The sequence below is a fragment of the Mastigoproctus giganteus genome, chromosome 1 (assembly GCF_048544385.1).
Source record: "Mastigoproctus giganteus isolate SK-2022 chromosome 1, ASM4854438v1, whole genome shotgun sequence".
Classification (NCBI taxonomy): Eukaryota; Metazoa; Arthropoda; class Arachnida; order Uropygi; family Thelyphonidae; genus Mastigoproctus; species Mastigoproctus giganteus.
The window spans coordinates 233,462,837-233,485,258 of NC_143575.1; the positions used below are offsets into that span (position 1 = coordinate 233,462,837).

A 22,422-nucleotide genomic window follows, 5' to 3' on the forward strand; every position below is an offset into this window, starting at 1 on the left:
CTCTGTTTGTTCAAAATACCTGTCCAGCTGAGCCTTAAACTTATTTAGGCTATCAACTTCCATGACAAGGGATGGAAGTCTGTTCCACCAACCAACCACCCGCTGGCCAAAGGCAAATTTCCGCACGTCTATCCTACATCTGTCCTTCCCCAATTTGAATTTATGCCCTCTCAGGTGATTATTCTGAGCAAGAGGAAGAATCCCATCAGCATTGAGCATGTTCAAACCATTCAAGGCTTTATACACCTCTATCAGATCACCTCGCTGGTGCCTAGTCTTTAGACACTAATTTGCAAAACTTAAGCCTTTCTTCTTAAGAGCACCCCTTTGTTCCATTCACTAATCTTGTTGCCCTTCTCTGTACTCATTCCAGCAGCTCTACATCCTTCTTGAAATAAGGCCTCCAGACCTGTATACAGTACTCTAGGTGTGGCCTGACCATTGACTTATACAAGGGAATAATCACCTCCTTATCCCTGCTAGAAAAATTCCTATACATGTATATCATTGACAATACACCATGAGCTACTCTTGCAGCCTGTCTGCACTGCTCAGAGAACTTCATATCTGCCTGCACAACCACCCCCAGGTCCCTTTCATTCTCTACCACTGTCAGTGTAGTACTACAGAGTTGATACGTTGCTCTGGGGTTGCTGTTTCCCATGTGTAGTACTTTACATTTGTCAATGTTAAACTTCATTTGCCACCTCTCAGCCCATCTGCTCAACCTTTCCAGATCCTGTTGCAGCAGCATAGTGTCAGTAGCGTCCTTGACAACCCTGCCAACCTTTGTATCATCTGCAAACTTGGCAATTAAGCTTGATATGCCATCATCAATATCATTTATGAATACAGAAAACAATAATGGACCCAACACTGAGCCCTGAGGGACTCCACTAATAACATTAGTCCACGACGAGCAGTGTCCATTGATTACCACTCTCTGTCTTCTCCCCCTCAGCCACCCCTTTATCCACAGCCTCCAATGCCCCACTGCTCCAATTTGTGCAGCAGTCTTCCATGTGCAACAGTATCAAAAGCCTTTCTAAGATCCAAGTATATAATATCAAAGTTATTCCCTGCATCCAGTTCCTTTGTGTCTGCATCATAGTATCCGATCAAATTGGTCAGGCAAGACTTCCCCTTAACAAAACCATGCTGTGTCCGAGCTATAGCTGAAGTCTTGTCTAAATAATCCTGCAGTGCTTCTTTAACTAGTGCCTCCATTAATTTTCCTGGAACAGAAGTTAAACTCACAGGTCTATAATTACTTGTGTCAGCCTTTGATCCTCCTTTGTGAATTGGGGTGACATTTGCACATCTCCAGTCTGTGGGTACCTCCCCTGAGTCCAAGGAAGCTCTCATAATTATGGCTAAGGGTTTGCTTACTTCCTTTGCTGCCTCCTTTAATATAACTGGATAGATCCCATCCACCCCAGGTGCCTTTCTTGTGTTTATCTTCAACAATTTCTCCTCCACTTTACTCTCAGTTATTACAAGATTCTCTAGCTTACTGCTAGAGTTGAATACACCCCTGGCTTTCCCCTCGCTAAATACTCCTCATGTGTGAATGTCGATGCAAAATATTCATTTAGTTTGTTAGCTACCTGAGCAGGATCATCAACAGTTGACCCATCGATATCAAGTGAACCAATCTGATTCATCCCCTTCCTTCTAGAGTTTACATAAGTAAAGAACTCTTTGCTGTTTTTCTTTGCATTCCTTGCCAAAGATTTCTCGTAATCTGCCTTCGCCTGGCTAACTACCTTTGTAACTTGGTTACAGATCAACTTGTATCTATCATAGGCTTCTGTGTCATGTGTTAATTTGTATGTATCCCATGCATGTTTCTTCTCTGCCATATGCCTCATCAGTTCATCTGACATCCATTTAGGCCTAAACCTTGAACAATATTTCTTAGTTGGTATGTATAGCCTAGTAGCTTCCAAGATAAGTTCTTTGAATGCTTCCCATTTTGCATTTGCTGTTGGTAACATCATCAGTTGGTCCCACTGTATAGAATTTAAATACTGTCTCAGTCCATCGTAGTCACCTTTATGAAAGCAATAACCCTTCCCTTTACCCCTAATGGTAGTTACCTCTTTGAGTAAATCCCACTTCAGCACACTGTGATCACTGCCACCTAGTGGTTCATTTATCTGCAGATTCTTAATGCATGAAGAGTCACTGCTGATAATCAAATCAAGAGTATTCTTCCCTCTAGTTGCCTCCTGAACATGCTGATGTTGAAAACAATCATCCAATAAATCCACAAAAGCCTTGCTAGTGTGTGAGTGACCAGCCCACAAATTCCAGTCAATATCTGGGAAATTAAAATCTCCCATTATAAGACTCTGATTTACTGGCCCACTCTATTTCCCTGTATAGTATCTTATTATACTCATCAGAGTCATTAGGGCTATAGCACACTCCTACTCTCAATTTTGATCTCCCAGTGCTTATGTCACACCAAACTGACTCGACACTGCACTGTCCAGCAATGTCCACTGGCTTCACTTCCTTGGATTTTATGTATTTCTTAACTAATAGCATAACCCCTTCTCCCTTCCTATCCAGTCTATCCTTTGTGTAGACGTTGTACTCCCTAAATTCCAGTTCTGCATTCCTTATATCTGTGTGACACCACATCTCTGATATCCCAACAATATCTGCCTTTGATGTTTTGAGCAATACCTCAAATTCATCAAATTTATTTACTAAACTCCTAGCATTGGTGTACACGCAAGTATACATGCAATCATCCTGCAGAAGCTCTCTGATTTGAGGCCCTACAAAGATTCCCCCTTTTCACTTTTGTGGCACTGATCTTTGGAAATTTCTTACTTAAGTAATGAAATCTTCTTGTATTGATCTTACCCATTGCTTTTACAAGACTTCTTTAGGCCAGGCTTAATGTGGAGAGGTGGAATGGAAACTTCATAATGCATGCTACTCATTCCTGGTTCATATGTGCTTCTTTGAGGCCAGTCATGTCTGATGTAATGGTCTGCAGTAGACTGGCACTCTCATAGGCATAGGAAATAGCAATATTTTCTGAACCTTCCTTTCATGTCTTTGACATACCAACGACTTTGAGGTCACTGTAGATATTCCATTGATGAATGCTGTATTGAAATGCTTCGAGTAGGTGGTTTCATGTTATGGTTTGTATCCTTTAGATGAACTGAGTGGGTAGTGGGGATGGTTGGCTCTAAGTTCTCATTTTGCAAGGGAACAGATTTGAGACTATACTGTGAGGAGTCAATGAAGAGTTTCTATTCAGATGTAATGTGTACTTGTGACAGTTCCCTAAAACTCCATTGATAATATGGCAGTATTTAAAAAAAAAAATTTTTTTTAAATAGACTTCATTAAATTCCATTTCATGTTCCAAAAAATCTAGTACATGCACTGAAGGTACTAGAATTTGCACACTGTTTGTAAGGGATTTGTCTCATCACTGAATCCTGGTTTGGATAAACCATCTTGTGCTTATTCTTTGCTAAGAATCCAGTTATATTCATATTATAAAAGTAACAATCATCATTGTGCTTTTGGCTCCCTCTACATCATGTATGGCAAACCTTTTTTGGTATTGACTTTTTCCTTTTGTTCAGCCAGTCATGTAATCTATTCGAACAAGTAGTACAAATAACATGTGGTGCCCATGCCTTATTCTGGTCATCTAGAGCAGTGTTTCTCATTATGCAAGGGAAGAGATTTCAGACTATACTGTGACTATATTGGCCTGTATCGGAAAAAAATAAAAAATTTTTCTTTTTTTCAGATACAGGCCAATTTTATATTTAAAGTGGAAACCACAGACCTTTTTTATTTGTTAAACTAGATCTTTGAGGTAGAGGCCATAGATTACAAAAGAATATTAAGCTATATATGCAAATATTTTAATATTTTTATTACATACTTAACATACTTAATTTTATTACATACTTAACATATGTAATAATTATGTATGTTAGGCTCTTATATAAAGGCATACCTGTGTCTCTCATCAGCCTTAATGGAATTATTGCCGACCACAAAATAGCTGGGTTTTACTTTTAAAAATTTTTCTTGTTTATACTCTGGAATTACCACCAGATCAGAGGAGTTTACAATAAATTATTTCAGCAATGAATACAGTCATTAACCATATTTCTCATGGACCACTTTCCCAAGTTATGCTGACCTAGAGTATAACTGGTAAGTTTTTTGAATATTCATCATAACAGATGAAGCATGATGATGTATGTTTCAGTAATTCACTGGATCTTGCCAAAAATGTTTTTGATCAAATAATTAAATTATGAAATGAGGACACAGATATATTCAAACAATTACACAAATATGAATGTATAAACAACAATAATAATAAATAACAATTACAGTAAGCTGGCTGAATAGGTATATGAGTGGCATATTCAGTCTCATCATATCACTAACTCTAGACACATGCTAGAGGAAAAGGCGCCTCCGTAGCCAGGTGGGAAGGAGCAGCAGTGCATAGCACCACGCTTCTTGATTAGACCGGGGTTCGAGCCCGTCGCCACCAAATATGGAGGATGCGGAAAGGTCAGGAAATGACCACCGCATATCCCGGAGCAATATGGCCTTAGTTGCTAATGCTCCTAAAAAAAAAAAAAAAAACCAAACCAAACCAGCTAGAGGAAAACCAAAAACAGATTTGGAATCACTGTTATGAAAACTAAAGATCTAGTTACTCCACTCTCCCCCCTCACTCTGTAAAAAAAAAAAATACTGATCTGTGTTATTATATAAATTATACAGATAGTTTTTTTTTTGGGGGGGGGGTTATTGCAGAAAAAATTGTGAAATATCTAGACATGTGTTCAAGAAAGACATTTGGTGGCAAAATATAAATCATCATCGTGTACTACAATTACTTATTGACCCTGACTCACTTTACTGCCTATTTATTTAAAATTATGTACTCTGTTCATTGCCTAATGGACATGCATTTATTTAAAATTATGTACTCTGTTCATTGCTTAGTGGACATGCAGTGGGTGTGGTGTTTTTACTTCAATCAGTTTTTTGGCAAAAATAAAAAGGCAAGTAATAGTTTAAAATGGAAAACTAAAATTTTATTTTTAATTCTGATTTTATATTCTGTAATAAGATCGAGAAACAGTAGTCTTGTTATCCAAAAAAAATCACAACTACTGTAATTTTTTTTTTTTTTTTTTTTTTTTGATAACAAGACTACTGTTTCTCGATCTTATTACAGAATATAAAATCAGAATTAAAATAAAATTTTAGTTTTCCATTTTAAACTATTACTTGCCTTTTTATTTTTGCCAAAAAACTGATTGAAGTAAAAACACCACACCCACTGCATGTCCACTAAGCAATGAACAGAGTACATAATTTTAAATAAATGCATGTCCATTAGGCAATGAACAGAGTACATAATTTTAAATAAATAGGCCAGTAAAGTGAGTCAGGGTCAATAAGTAATTGTAGTACACGATGATGATTTATATTTTGCCACCAAATGTCTTTCTTGAACACATGTCTAGATATTTCACAATTTTTTTTCTGCAATAACCCCCCCCCCCCCCAAAAAAAAAAAAAAAAAAAATCACAACTACTGTAAGGCGCCTCCGTAGCCAGGTGGGAAGGAGCAGCAGTGCGTAGCACATGCTTCTTGATTAGACCGGGGTTCGAGCCCGTCACCACCAAATACAGAGTAGGCGGAAAGGTCAGGGAATGACCACCGCATATCCCGGAGCAATATGGCCTTAGTTGCTAATGCTCCTAAAAACCAAATAACAAACATAACACAACAACTACTGTACAGCCAAATCTTGATAGTGAAGTGTGCAGATAATACAGAAACAAAACTCTGTGGAAAGTTATAGCATGTTTTTTGATGAACATCTTGAAATTTAAAGGATTGAAATAAATTCAATATCTAATAGATATTGAAATATAGGTTTTATTGTATGAAGTACACCAAGCATGCCAGCTAATGGGTTAATACCGGTAGCTTTCCAATAAAAAATAATAGGTAGCACAGTAATGCTTACTGATGATGTGCTTAAGGAACTAGTAATATGTGCTTCTAGGAACATAAGGATGGAATTGCTGAGAAACTATTTAGTCAAAAGCAGTGTCAATTAAGTATTGGTACCAATTAGTATAACAATGTTAATTATTTTTTATTGCATGTTTTATCTAGGTAAACTCAATATTATGTATGCAACATATTACAGTGAGCATAATGTAATTAGTTCTACATGAAATTCTATAGGCAGTTGAAGGTCATTTGTTAGCTTTACTTTTCTCTTCCGTAATTCATGGTACTTACTGCTTACATAAGATGTGTATTTGTTAGATCAACAATTTGCTGATGAGAAGGGGTGGATTTATAGCACGAATGCATTGCAGAATAACTAGTGAATGACTAACATATTGACCACCCCATAGAAATTCACTTTACTATAACATAAGTTTGCATTCTCCCTGTATGTAAGTGAAAGTATCAAATTTAGTAGTATATGTTCACATAGCTGCCAACTTTGAATTTAGAGGCCCCTCTTATTTATTTATTATTTTTTTTTTTGTTTTGACTCATTCTCCTGCTCAACATCCTGACATAGCCTTTCTCGATGTTTTTCACAAAAAATCATAAACTATAGTTTTCATGTTAAATTTGGAATTAAAGAAAAAGAAATTCTGTAAATTTGTGCATGGAATTTTGTCTATTTCTATTTAATGAATTAATGATCAAGTCTGTTGCATAAAAATTTTTGGAATGTTAGATATACTATATAACATTAAAATGTAGTTTCTTTGTATATGTGGTGTGAAATTAAATTTGATTTCACAATCATTTAGTAAGATGTCAAAGAAATACAATGTAGTTTTTCAGAAGAATTATAGTCATCATTTTTTGTTATAAAATTTGGAAAAAGTTGCATTTTTTCTTCATGTAGCATATGCAGATGTGATTTTTCAGTTTTAGGTGGCAGGAAATGCAATGTATTAGTAGTGGGAAAAATGATGCAATGAAGCAAGCTTATACAGCATTAGCAAAACAGAAATGTCCACATCTGTTCAACCTTTCTAAAGTTGTCTAGCAAAATTCTTGTATATCATTGATAAGACCCCATAAGCTGCTTTGGCAGCCTGTGTGCACTGCTTAGAAAACTTCATATCTGACTGCACAATTGACCCCAGGTCTTTTTCATTCAACACTACTCTGGATGTAGTGCTGCACAGTTGGTACGTTACTCTGGGATTACTGCTACCCATATGCAGTACTTTGAATTTGTCAATTTTAAACTTCATTTGTGACCTCTCAGTCCATCTTCCCAACTTTTCTAGATCCTGTTGCAGTAGCATAATGTTATTAGTGTCATTAACAACCCTGTCAACCTTCGTATCATCTAAAAACTTGGACATTAAGCCTGATATATCTTCATCAATATCATTGATAAATACAGAAAACAACAATGAGCTCAACATTGAACCCTGGGGGAGTGTGTCTACTAATAACATTTGACATCCATTTTATAAGATAGATGGAGGGGAGTGGTTTCGGGATTTTTATCCTGAACCAAAAAAGTGATTTGGGATGAAAATGATATGGGGGTTACGATTCAGGCAGAAATGAAATTTTCCATGCAGTGTAAACAAGTGGTTAGGAAAGCACATGGTGCGCAATCTGTGATATATAGCACAGGTTCTTAAACTTTTTTTTATCTGTGACCCCTTTTCTTAAGATGAAATTGTTAGTGACTCCAGTTTCTTTTTCGTGACCCCCAGAGGGATCGCAACCCACAGTTTAAGAACTGCAGGTGTATAATAATTTCAATAGTTCTATAATAAATATTTAATTTAATCACGTTTATCAGTGTTTACTGCGACCTCCAGAATCTTTTTTGTGACCCTCCGGGGATCGCAATTCACAGTTTAAGAACCCCTGATATGGGACCTTCGCAAATAAGGCAAATGATGTCATTATTCCTTTATACAGGGCGTCTCAAAAATACATGGCATAACTTCAGGAATGAGTTCCTCATATGTAGACAATAAAAATATTTTATATCGACACAGTTCCGGAAATGCTTGGTTTCCGAGTTTTGAAGGTCTGTCTATGACACTTAATTGTTCACATCACCTTATAGTAATTGTTCAAAATGTCCACCTTCTGCCTGAATACAAGCCTCACATCGACATCTCATGGACTCGTGAAGACCATGCGAAAGACAATACGAAACATGCCAAATTCCTGGCATGTTTCGTATTGTCTCACAACCTGCCACAATTCGATTGCGGAGAGTTTCTACATCAGCTACTGGAGCCAAATACACCAATGACTTTAAATTTCCCCACATGAAGAAATCTAGTGGGTTTAAATCGGTGAGCTTGGAGACCAGGCAGTTGGGCCACCCCTCTACTTCAGGAGTCGTAGATCTTGGTCGTCCTCTGTCCGCAGCACGAGGTGTAAAGGTCCCATGTTCACAAAGGCGGTGATGGATACCTGCAAAAGTTTTCCTGTCTAGACATTTTTGTTCTGGGAACCTTTGTGGTACAAATGGTGAGCCTCCAGAGCATTGCCGTTCGCCAAACCACACATAAAGTGCATATCTGCCTACTCCTGATTTGAGTACATAGTCGGAATGGAAAACCATCAGATTCTGTCAGTACCTTGTGATGAAGGAAATCACCCGCAGGAGATAAGACATTCTGGTTAATAACTCGGGAACCAAACATTTCTGGAACTATGTTGATATAAAATATTTTTATTGTCTACAAATGAGGAACTCATTCCTGAAGTTATGCCATGTATTTTTGAGACACCCTGTATAAGATAATGGTGAGATGCATTTAGAATATTGTTTTAGCATCACCACCAAATACGGAGGATGCGGAAAGGTCAGGAAATGACCACCGCATATCCTGGAGCAATATGGCCTTAGTTGCTAATGCTCCTAAAAACCAAATAACAACAACAATATTGTTTTAGGTCTGTAGGCCACGCTTAAAGAAAGACATAGAGCTTCTAGAAAAAGGTTCAAAGAAGGGCATCCAGATTGGTCAGGAGTGCTAATTGATATACATATGAAAATTGACTTAGATGGTGCACACTGCAGAGCTTAGTAACTAGACATCTTGTGAGGGTGGGCCTGTTAGAGATACACAAGGCATTCTAGAGAATAAAAATTACAAGGGAGGTATATTTTTACTGGAAGAAGGGAGAACCAGTTGGCTGAAATGCAAAAACTCTCTGCCTCAACAGTTACTGAGGCAGAGGGAGTTTGCTAAAGTTTAAAATGGAATTAGATGTTACTTTCTGGCTACAGGGAAAGAATAAATAATAGGGGTTTTTTTTTTTTTTTTTTTGGCACATGCAGAAAAAATACTTTTCCTTGCCTCATTTACTCAATACTAATACTGAATTCAAAAATACTGGTGTCATTTAGAATTACATTTTGATAGAAAAGTAAACCGCTTCAGAGTAACTTCCACAAGCATATCAATATACACACTGTTATTATTGCAGTATGTGTATATTGATACCCATACTGCAATTAATCCCAAACAGACTGGGATTAATTGTGCTGGCAAATATGAAGTTCTCTGAGCAATGCAGATAAGCTGTCAGGCAGCTCATGGGGTTTTGCCAATGATATACAGGAATTTTGCTTGCAGGGATGAGGTGATTATCCCATTGTATATGGCAGCGGTCAGGCCACACCTTGAGTACTGCATATAGGTTTGGAGGCCTTATTTTAGGAGGGATGTAGAACTACTGGAATGGTTACAGAGAAGGGCAATGAGATTGGTGATGGAAGAAAGGGGTGCTCTTATAATAAAGACGTCAGTTCTGCAAATTGCTGCATCTGGAGACTAGACACCTGCAAAGTGATCTGATTGAGGTGTTTAAGGCTTTTAATGGATTGAACAAGCTCAATGCTTATTGGATTCTTCCTCTTGCTCAGACTACACACATGAGGGGAGGCATAAATTCAAATTGAATGAGAATGGATGCAGAATTGATGTGTGGAAGTTTACCTTTTAGCCAGCAGGTGCTTGATTGCTGGAACAAACTTCCAGTTGTTGTTGTGGAAGCTGATAGCTTAAATGAATTCAAGGAAGAACTAGACAAACTATTGGAGGAAATGAATAAAGTGAAATGGGAGGTGGTTGTTTTTTTTTGGTTGATGCTGTATAACCTTGCTTTCTTGCATCATTTGCCACTACTAATGCTAATGCCTAACACTAAATCTACGTTATTTTTCATACAGTGGTTAAACCAATAAACAAAATTCTTCATTTTTAAGGCAAGCTATATAGCTTATAGGAGCTCAGATAAAAATTACAGCATACAGGTAATTCTAATTAACTGGTGCCCAATTATGATGACGTTTTGAATTCAGCTTGGGAATTCATTTTCAAGCCTGGACTCAATCTATAGAAACTTATTTATTGACAGCTAAAAGAGAACTGAACAGAACTTCGGGGGTATGATTTTCGTCAGGATTCTTTTTTAAGAATATAGATGGGTCGTTCTCATGGCTGAGGAAAAGAGCATGGTCTATGGCAGTATAGCTTAGTCTACACTGGTAGTGTTTCGAAAGTGCCCAATTTAATTTCAAGGTTAAATGCTTCATTTTGCTTTCTTGGACTTTGATATTACAGCTATTTCACTTCTTGAGTATAATTGGTCTCCAAGGTTTGTCAGACATTCTTCCAATTGTGACGTGTTAGTGTTTGCTACCTGGGTGTCTGAAACTGATATTTAACTCACATTTGGTTGAATCTCGGTGAAGTCTTGTCTACAGCAAAATCCTCTGCATGTGCCTTCATGATGGTGGTGGGACTCTCAGTAATCCTGGATATACCTGGTGGGAGTCTGAGTAGTGTAGTTGGGTAGGACATTGTCTAAGCAACATTGTCAAAGAACAGGATATTTTTCTCCTGTTTTTGATCTCTTCTGGCTTAAAATCTCTTTACCCATTCTGTCAAATTCATCTGTTGCCTTTATCCTTCTCCCACTTCCACTAATAACTCAGAACTCTTTAAATTCCTTTCTTTGAAGCTTGACTTTCTCTAGTCTAATTTCCCTAACAGTGAGGGAATTTTCCTTGGTGATTTTAATGTTCAAAACTCTTGTTGACTTCAGTTTTTTAATTATGTGGACCCAGCTTGTTGATGTTGAGGATTTTGCAATTACTAATGACCGCACACAGTATGCTCATTTACCTACCAGAATACCAGACGATCCTAACCACACACCCTTAACATCCTTGATTGTTTTCTGGCCAACAATCTTTCCAAATATATGGTCAATGTTAGTGGGCCTCTAGGCACTTCATATCACAACTTGGTTGATGGTGTGTTTCAGTGTGCCATTTTCAGCCTTGTGTTATTTGGCATTATAGGAATGAAAAATAGAGGGATCTGCATGATTACAATCCTTACTTTCCTTGGCTGGATTACTGTTTTAAATCTTCTGATTCTTATATTTGTTCAGATTGTGTTAATGAAGTTATTTTTGGAGGAATGAAATCCTTTATTCTGCATTTCCTTATCGGAATCTTGGTTTTTCTAATAAATTCTTCTTTCTTTTTTTTTTTTTTTGTCTTTTTGTATGATGCTATATAAGCTTTCTTCCTTTTACCATTTCCTAATACTTAGATTACTGTTACCCACTTACATTTACTAGCATTGTACTTCAACTACTGTTTCTATGACCAATTGAATAATTTATGTAGTTCTTGTTGAAGCAGCATACGTTGGTTACTATTGTTAATCTTCCTCCCATCCTTTGCATCAACAGCAAATTTTGATGTCATCCTCTACTTTCTAAAGCAGCAGCAGCACTTAACTTTTTTGTCCGTAAAACTATTGAAATGGCCTTATGACATCCCCCCCCCCCTCTCTCTCTCTCTCTCTCTCTCTCTCTAAACTAAGGAATATGGGTTTAGCTGTTTAGATCAATGGTTCCCAATCATTTATCATTCATGGCACACCTAAATAGTGATTTCTGTTAAACTCAGTGGAGTTTAATGGCAGTCACTGACCAGTGTACTGGAGCACACCAGTTTGGAACCACTGGTTTAGATCAATTTTAGTTGAGCATTTTCACGCACACTTATGAAAAATATTTGTGGCATATTTAAGTTAAGTATAGCTACTATATGATACTAGTCTATATTATGACTGTACATATTATACTGATGCACTAATAATGAATTGATTTTTATGCTCTGTGTGTTGTTTTTATCTCTTGAACTGCTCATTCTTCATAATTTAGTAAATTAGTATTAAAGTGGCAGTTTGGTTTAGTAAAATTTATTATTTTCACTAGTCCTCACCTTTTTAATTCACTTTAAGGGGCCCACTGTTTCGTTTTTAATCAATATTCACTCAATCTATACTATATTCTGGTGCAAATTCACCAGATGGTATTGTATATATCAATTGTTTCCCATGGAATTTTTTCTTCCATTATCAGAAATTTGCTGTTGTGTCCATTGATTTCTATTAGCATTGGCAAAGTGATGTAAGGAAACAAAACTTATACAGAATCATCCAAAAAAAAAAAAAAAATACTCACTAATTTCTCCATTCCTCCTAATAATTGGTCCATATTTTCTTTAAATTTTTCATCTACCCACCTCCACAACATGTTCATTCCAACGTTTGATAACTCTCTGGCTGAATGCAAATTTCCACACCTGTTCTGCAGCCATCCTTTTCACTTTAAATTTGTGTTCTCCTGTGTGTGTTTGTTATGAGAAGGAGTAAAGAATTTAGTTCACTTAACCCTTTTAAAGCCTTATACACTTCAGTTAGGTCACCATGCAGATGCCTAGTTCCCATTCATTCTGTAATTTGCGTAATCCCCATATTTTTTTGGTAAGAATATCTTTTTGTTTGCCCAATTAATCTTGTTGTTTATCTTTCCAACAGATTTATGCCTTCCTATAATGAGATTTCCAAACCTGTTTGCAGTATTTCAGATGTGGCCTAACCAGTCCCTTCTGGCCAAATTCCTGTATATTATTGACAGAACCACACAAGCTGTTCTAGCAGCCTGTCTACACTTTACAGAGAATTTCTTGCCTAACCATACAATTATTCCTAGTCTGTTTCCTCATTGGCTAGCTCTCTTGCGTCTGGTGCTACCTATATGTTAGGGTAGTACTACCTAAATACTTTAAGGGGCTAAAGGGGCTTAGCCCCTTCCCAAGGATCACTCCTGTCTTGTATTTATCAATGTTAAACTTCAGTTGCCAATTTTGAGCCCATCTGCCTAGTTTATGTTGATAGATCTCTTTGAAATAGCTTACCCTGATTACTGCCATTACCTACCTTTGTATCATTAGCAAAAGAAAAGACATTAAACTTGAAATGTGTATATCGATGTCATTAATAAATACAGTATTAAAAACAGACATTAGTCTATGAAGAATAAGTGGCCATTTATGATCACTCTGTCTCCACATAACTATCCCTTTAGTATTAGCAATGGCTACATGGTGCAAGGAAGCCTATGGCTTATGCTGCACCAGCCAAAAAAAAAAAAAAATTAAAATAATAAAATAACAAAAATAAATAAAATAATAATTAATAATAGAAAAGGAAATAGACAACGTATGTGTTTCCCTCTTCCGATATGTAATTATCTAGCTGACCTTTGAATTTCCCCAAACTGTCAGCCTCTACCACCCATGTAGGTAACTTATTCCAGTAATTTATAACTTGCTGGCTAAAATAAAACTTCCTGCAATCCAGTCTAAACATCTCCCCCCTTAACTTGAAATTATGGCTCCTTGTTCTAGAATCATTTATAACTGTGAAATTTTCATCCTCATTCATTTTGCTTATGCCTTTCAGAGCCTTAAATACCTCAATCAAGTCTCCTCTAAGGTGCCTTGTTTCCAAGCTCTGCAACCCACATATTCAAAGTCTTATCCATATAACTCTTAAATTTGTCCTGAGTCCTTTTTGCCCTGAGTATTATGTTTATGTAAGTTGTTATTGGCCTGCCCATTAGATATAAGCATTGCTTTTTGTAATTAGCATTGGTTAAGAACTATTTGCCTATGTAGAACTTGTACATTACACCCTTTACTTGTATAGGAGATGGGGCTGCTCTACTCTTGTTATATAACCTCTGCCACTCTGTTAATCTTTAATAAAACACTTCACCTGCTAATGTAATATTAAAAATTGTAAGAGCATTTTAAGTAACTTGTCTCACTATCTGTTGGGTTAAACCAGTGGTGCCCAACCTATGGCCCACGAATAATTTTTATATGGCTACTTTGTTCGGATCAACATATGTTTGTAAGCAAATTTTTTCACGCATGAAATCAAATAAATAATTAAAAAGAAACAGAATACCAGTTGAGCATCTTCAATCCGTATTGAGAATTGCAAATTTTCATACAACTTTTGAACAGTTATAAAAATATCCAGCGTCAATCGTCTCATTAAATGTTAAGTTTTGTTCAGTAAATGTTATTGTGTATTGTACTTAATTTTTTTCGAATATTTTCAATTTTAGGTGTCATATTTATTTATTTATTCACCTTAATATTGAAAAGTAGTGATGCTTTTTAGGTTGTAAATTTTCTAAAGTGAGCATTTAAAAGCAAAAGTAAGGTATTTTTTTAAAAAAACAAAAGTAAGTCATAATTTTAATAAAATCTAAAAAATAAATCACTGACATAGATTTGTTGCACATAAACATGTTGGGAATTTGCATTTTTTATATACTGGGTGTCTCAAAAATATTGGTACAAACATTTCGGGGAGGTAGGTAACATCTAAAGGAATATGAATCGCATAGGAACCCATAACCGGAAACATCATGGGAAAGTAGTAGCGGAGGCACAAGAAGCAAAAATGACACAAGACAGTAATCCGACCGGACTAGCCGGGTGGGTAAAGTGCCTGCCTGGCAACCCAAAGGTCGCGGGTTTGATTCCCGCCTCGGGCTTGGATCAAAGTACTGCAAAAACCTTGGGAGGTGCATTATGGCCACAGAAGCCTATGCACCAACAACTACCAAAAAAAAAAAAAAAAAAAGACACAAGAGAGTAATTAGTGGCAAACATTTATTCGACATAATATTAACAATGGAGTACGAGATGGATGCATGCATGACACCGACGCAGCATGGATTAGCGGGCATGGTTGAACACACCTGGAGTTTTTGAAAGTAGCAGCAGCACAGACGAGTCTCGCCACAAGATCCATTTCTGTCTCCACATGCGATTCATACACGATAGATTTGAGGGTCCCCACAGAAAGAAATCAAGGCTCGATAAATCAGGTGAGCATGGGGCCACACAACGGGTCCACCACGGCCAGTCCAGTCGACGCCCAAAGCACCTGTTCAAATGGTCACAAACACACCTTCCATAATGGGCAGGTGCCCTGTCATATTGAAACCAAATGTTGCATCTCACATTTGCTGGAACACTGTCAAGTAACCCTGGTAGAACTTGTTCAAGAAAGATCCAATATTTAGCGAAGTTCGTGCGGGATGGTAACAGGTATGGGCCGACTAAGCAGTCACCGACCATACCTGCCCACACATTTATTGCGAAGCGATGTGCCACATGTGGGCCCTCTGCTAATCCATACGCTAGGTGCATGTCTGCCAGCTCACAGTTCGTATATCGATGCATGCTTTTTGTGCGGCGACTACTGCTTGAATGAGTAAACCAGAAATTTTCCCTCTCGCGAACTGATGAACAGCGCCGTGTACCGAGTTACGATTACGTTTCTGGTTATGAGTTCCTATGCGATTCACATTCCTTTAGATGTTACCTACCTCCCCTAAACATTTGTACCAATATATTTGAGACACCCTGTTATAGCCTGAAAATAAAAAAAAAAAACGGTAATATTAAAATAGAAACTTTCCTTTTACATGTAACAAGATGTGGAAAATGTAACACACTAATTTTTCTAGAATCGTTCATTGTGGCCCTCGAAACAAATCTAATTTTTAATATGGCCCCAATATGGAAAAAGGTTGGAAACCACTGGGTTAAAGGATCAAAAAAAAAAAAAAATAATAATTGTCTGTTCTTTCATCTATACTTATTATGAACATTTAACTCAGTGGTTTTCAACCGAGGTGCCGCAACAACATTCCAGGGGTGCCACATAATTTGGGTTTAAATTACTTAAAACTTATTATTTTTTTTAAAAATTTATATGCTTGTTTCCTTATAAAAAGGTGTACAGTATCTTTTTAATTTTGTGGTGATCTATAATTGATGTTTACTTATTCCTCTATATAAAGAATAAAATTATTATATACTGTATATATCTTTTTTATAATTATATTATTGTAATAACTATCATATATATTTTTAATATTACACACACACACACACACACACACACACACACAAACAGGGAGAGAATCTAACAGGCAGAAAATTGAGTAGGGATGTCGCAAAATAAAATAAATAATTCAGGGTTGTCGTTATTAAAAAAAAGGTTGAAAACCACTGATTTGACCCATAGATAAGTGAGGTGAGTTACTTAAAAAATGATGCTCTTGCGATTTCTAATATGTGATTTGTAATACACAGTGACTAGCAGCCATTGGACTATAATTAATGTCACTATTCACACATTAATTGAAAACATCAGCCAAATTTTTAATAGTTGCTAGTTTGCTACCAAAGTCTGTTCAAAAGTTATTTCACTTTTTAATTTTTTTTCTTTTGCTTAACATCATTATTATCATTGACTCACTATTATTGAAATCTTATGATATTAATTGTGATATCTGTTTCCAAGAAAGGTAAAAGTGATTTCAAAAATATACTTATATTTCTTATCAAGAAAACACAAGTTATGTTCAACAAATTTACCAGACCAAAGAAAATCATGGCTGATAGACAAGAACTGGAAGTGGAAAAGTGTTTACCTTGGACAAGAAATTTCAGCAGATGGAAACATCATGATAGAAATTGAACAGCACATAAAATTGGAATGGCAAGCATTTGGAAAGCTTAATGTGGTCTTCAAGACAGACTTGCCACTCTGTCTCAAATAAAAAGTTTTTGAGTGGTGTATCCTCCCTGTCCTAACATATGGTTGTGAAACATGGACATTGAATGCCAAAGCTTTACAAAGACTGAGGGTCACAAGAGGTATTGAAGGGCTAAATTTTGAACGTAACCAAAAGAGACCAATGAATCAAGGTCTGTGACATCATTGAAAGAACAAAGCGCTTCAAATGGAAATGGATAGATAGACCAAACAAATTTTGTAATGGATACTGCTTGACTTTAAATGTTCAATAAAAAGACCACAGATTAGGTGGATTGATGAAATTGTAAAATTTGCTGGTGTACAGCAGCAACAGAAAGCGCAAGACTGCAGTTCCTCGAAATTTGTTGAGGAGACCTTCATTGTGCAGTGGATCAACAATGGCTGAAGATGATGATTCCTTATCACCCACTAATAAAATGAACGAATTCATTGACAAGACAGTGTTAATTATGTCAAGACTCTTTGTGCCAAAGTAATGCCTTTTTTTTTTTTTTTTTTTTTGTTTTTGGGGGGGGGGGGGTAGCAAATTTTCTTTTGCAAAAATGTTCTGTAAATTTCAGTGTTTCGAAACCAGGCATCTGCATGGTGACCTGCTTGAGATATTATTCCAGGGGAATATTTAACTCTTTCTTGGGAGACATATAAGGAGATATAAATTTAGATTGAGAAATTGGAATAGATATGCAAAAATTTTGCTTTAGCCAAATGGTAATTCAGTGTTGAAATAAACTCCCACCTACTCTCAATCAAAGGGTAATTGAGTTGTTGGAATAAACTCCCAACTACATCTTGTGGAGTGGGAAGTTTATTTAAATTTAAAGAGGGATTAGACAAATGTTTAGGATAAATAGGGAGTGATGGTGATATTTTTTTTTTTTTTTTTTTTATTAGGTTAGGCCTAAGAAGTCCCAACAACAATAAAAAAAAAATTAACCCAGTATAATTAGGCCCAAACAGCCTTAAATAACTAAATAAAATTGATTAGGTTAGAAAGGTGGTACTTGTGCATATGTCCGTTCTGATATTCCCTGTCAGAGACTTGGCAATTTGGAATCTTCTCTGGCTTAAAATCTCTCTACCTCATTGTGTAAAATTCATCTGTTGTCTCTACCGTTCTCCCAACTCCACTAATCACTTGGAGCTCCTTGACTTCCTCTCTTTGCAACTTGACTTTCTCCAGTCCAACTTTCCTAACAGTGAGGTAATTTTCCTTGGTGATTTTAACGTTCACAACTCCAGCTGGCTTCCTTTTTCTAGTCAAACCGACCCAGCAGGTCGAGATGCTGAGGCTTTTGCAATTACTAATGACCTAGCACAGATTGTTCATTTACCTACAAGAATACCGGACAATCCTAATCATACAGCCAATACGCTTGATCTTTTTCTCACAAACAACCCTTCTAAGTACAAGGTTGAAGTGAGAGGTCCTTTAGGCACTTCAGATCACAACTTGGTGATTGTCTCTTCTCCAATGGAACCTTTATCTCATGCCTATTCCCAACCTCGTATTGTTTGGCATTACAAGAATGCAAAATGGGATGACCTGCGAGACTTCTTTTCTTCTTTTCCTTGGTCTGATTACTGTTTCAAAACTTCTGATGTCAACGTTTGCTCAGATCGTGTCAGTGAAATTATTCTTGCAGGAATGGAATCCTTTATCCCACACTCCACTTTAAAATCTCGTCCTTTATCTAAACCTTGGTTTTCCAATAAATGTGCTAAGGCTGTCCAAGAGAAGAATGTTGCATATCGTAATTGGCTTGTTTCTAATTCTTCAGTTTCATTTTCTGCCTACACCAAAGTTCGCAACAATTGTAAAGCAGTTATTAATCAGTCCAAACTAGAGTTTGAACAGGCTAAGAGTAGAAAACTTGCTTCTTGCCCTAATGGTAGCCGAGCATTCTGGTCTCTTGCCAAAGCTATTGGCCGCAACTTTTGCCCATCTCTGCTCCCACCTCTGTCCAAACCAGATGGTTCTGTTGTCACTTCAGCCAAGGATAAAGCTGACCTGCTAGCATCCCAATTTTCTTCGAGCTCATGTATTAATGATCTTGGTAAAACACCTCCCACCATTCCTAACACGCTCCATTCAATGCCTCCTGTGGTCTTCCGTCAAAAGGATATCAGAAGGATTTTGATGAATCTTGATGCTAAGAAAGCTCCAGGTCCGGACGGTATTTCTCCACTTGTTCTCAAAACCTGTGCTCCTGAACTTACTCCTATTCTTTGCCGCCTTTTTTCACTTTCTTATTCCAAAGGTGTTTTTCCTTCTGCTTGGAAATTTGCTCATATCCAGCCAGTTCCTAAAAAGGGTGACAAATCCCTCCCATCCAATTATCATCCCATTGCAATTACTTCTACTCTTTCTAAAGTAATGGAGAAATCAATTAATCGCCAACTCTTAAACTACCTAGAAACCTTCCGTCTGATCAACGATCGCCAGTATGGATTCCGTCAGTGTCGATCCACTGGTGATATTCTGGCTTATGTTACCCATTTATGGACTAATTCAATGGAAAGGTTCGGTGAAACACAAGTAGTTGCTCTTGACATCTCAAAGGCTTTTGATCGTGTTTGGCATAAAGGTCTTCTAAACAAGCTTCCATCTTATGGTTTGCCAACTGTTTTTAGTAATTGGTTATCTAGTTTTCTCTCTGATCGCTCACTGAGGGTGATGGTAGATGGCTCTCTGTCTTCTAACTTCTCCACTAATGCCGGTGTCCCCCAAGGTTCAGTTCTTTCCCCCACTCTTTTCCTCTTGTATATCAATGACCTTCTTCCATTGACTGGAAATTCTATCCATAGTTTTGCCGATGATAGCACATTGCATTCAACTTTCCATTTTGAGAAACCTTGTCCAGCTCAATCAGCTTCAAGTTCTCGAAAATCTGCTGCCAATTCCTTAAATGCTGATCTTCAGGTAATTCTCCAGTGGGGCAAATACAACTTAGTTGATTTCAACCCTTCTAAAACTCAATCTTGTCTTATATCTCGCAAAAAGGATTCTTCTGCTCCTATGCTTATCTTTAGTGACACTCCGATTTCTAGGCAAAATGATATATCTCTTTTGGGGATTACCCTGACTTCTAATCTCTCTTGGCACAAGCACATTACAAATATTGCTTCCTCTGCATCTAAAAAACTTGGTTTTCTCTTTCGCTCTCGGTGTTACTTTTCTCCCAAACAGCTGCTCACTCTGTATAAATCGCAAATCCGCCCTGCCATGGAATATTGTTCCCACATCTGGGGTGGTGCCCCCAAAACCTCTCTCAGACTTCTTGATTCCATTCAGAAGAGGGCAGTTAGGTTAATTAATGATTCATCTCTAACAGAGTCTCTCCACTCGCTTTCTCATAGACGCACTGTTTCTGCTGCATGCCTCTTCTACAGATACTTCCACGGGCACTGTTCTTCTGAATTGGCTTCTATAATTCCCGCTCTCTCTTTCAAAACAGTCCGAACACGTGCCGCCACCAGCCAACATCCATTTACTGTCCAACTTCAAACCCGCAGAACCAACTTTTCATCTTCCTCATTTATTCATTCAACTGCCGTTTTCTGGAACAACCTTCCGTCATATGTATTTCCTGAAAATTACAATCTACAGAAGTTCAAGTCCAATATCAACAAATATCTTCTTTCGTCTTCTCAACCTCCAACCCAAGCACGGTGCTAAGTACTATAGGTTATAATACCTCTCGTGTTTGTGGTTCTCATAAAAAAAAAAAAAAAATCTCTCAAACCTAAAAAACAAGCAATATAGACCTTGGGTACTGTTTAAAATGCCGCACTCTTCATAGCAATTTGGCTGTACTTTTGCAAGACCTCCAGTTTGATATGAGTACCTTGAATGTTGTCATTTTTTTGCTTTTTTGGCTGATGCTATCGGAAGCTTGCTTTCTTGCATCATTCACCACTACTACTAATACTAATATTGCTGTATGTTAAATATTAGTGTTATAATATTTTTTGACCTCCATAGATTTATTATGTATATATCCCATATTGTTGACATATAGGTAGATCTTAACCTTCAGAACAGAGGCTAAAATATGATGGGAATGCCTGAAGCCCTATCTCCTCAGGAAGAACAAGTAAGTTGCTCTGATTTATATTTTATGTATATAATAAACTATTTATGTAATGAGTGTTAAAACCAAAAGTTTGCAAATCATTTTTCCATTTACTAAATGCAGCTGTCACGTATTGGCCAGTGATCAAACCATGTTGAAGAGATCCCTGTTTCTGATTCTTAACATAAAATGCCAGCATGTACATTTTATGCATTATTACACAAGTTATGAAGTTAGCAAACAAGCTAACAGTACTGCATTAAAACTAAATTTAATCTATGAATTTCTTTTTTACCTATAAATTATATGGAAAAAGAAATAATAATTGCCGGATTTCTAATTGTCTGATTTTAATGAAATTTGGAATGGCTCGACCAATATTTTTAAGAGGCCAAAATATAAAATTTGATGAAAATCTACACACACACACACAGTGCTTTTTTTGTAAAAAAAATAGGTGCCGGTACTAATAGGTGCCATTCTTTGCTATCAGCAAAAATTAAAAGGATATGAAAAGACTCTAAAAATTTTTTTTCTGATATTGTTACCTTAGTAGTAATGTTTTTAGAATAAGAACAACAAATTAAGTATATTAACACAGTTTATTAAGCATAAATTTATTATTCAAGTATATAAAAAAATAAGTAAAAAATAATAACATAAGTAAAAATAATTTCCTGATAAAGTTTTTGTAGAATATTCCAAATTTTTATTAAGTTCTCATCCGACACCTTATGCCAGGGGTCGACAACCTTTTTTGAGCGAAGAGCCGTGCCTCAGCTCAAGCTGGGAGGAATGGGGGAAGCGAGAGTTTTTTAAGAAATGGAATAGAGTGGGAAGGTGTTTATTAAAAAATATATTTTGAAATATTATTTATTAATACTGAAAAAACATAAACATCCAATTAGGTACAAATTAATGTGACTTTTGATGTTGAGGGACTCGCTCAAGAAGTTGAGCGAGTCTCTCAACGTCATGCGAGTATGTCGTAATTAAACATGCTTGCATTGTTCAGACAACAGTTTCTTGATTTATTTTTAATATGGTTAATGTTCAAAAATATTTGCTCGCAGAAATATGTTGAACCAAAAACTGAGAGAAGTCCAAACGCAAATATTTTCAAATTTATGAGTCCAGTAAGCTACTCCACACATCGAACACAATTTGGTCTGCATTTTAAACTCATCTATCGCCGTCTATTTGGGTAGAATTGCAATTTTTAAGTCCTCTTAACTCCATTTCAAATTGTGCTTCATGTGAGTTGTAAAGTTAAAGAACCGCAGTT

At 36.7% G+C, this 22,422-nt stretch overlaps 1 protein-coding gene across 1 annotated transcript in view; it reads left to right on the forward strand.

The window, feature by feature from the left end:
• The window catches only part of LOC150091611 (tyrosine-protein phosphatase non-receptor type 9-like), a 182,627-nt gene that overhangs the window by 7,822 nt on the left and 152,383 nt on the right, over nt 1–22,422 (forward strand). The window contains exon 2 of the mRNA XM_090384926.1: nt 21,084–21,158. Coding sequence (XP_090241052.1) covers nt 21,117–21,158 — 42 coding nt within the window. The 5' untranslated portion in view covers nt 21,084–21,116. The remainder of the gene's footprint in view (nt 1–21,083; nt 21,159–22,422) is intronic.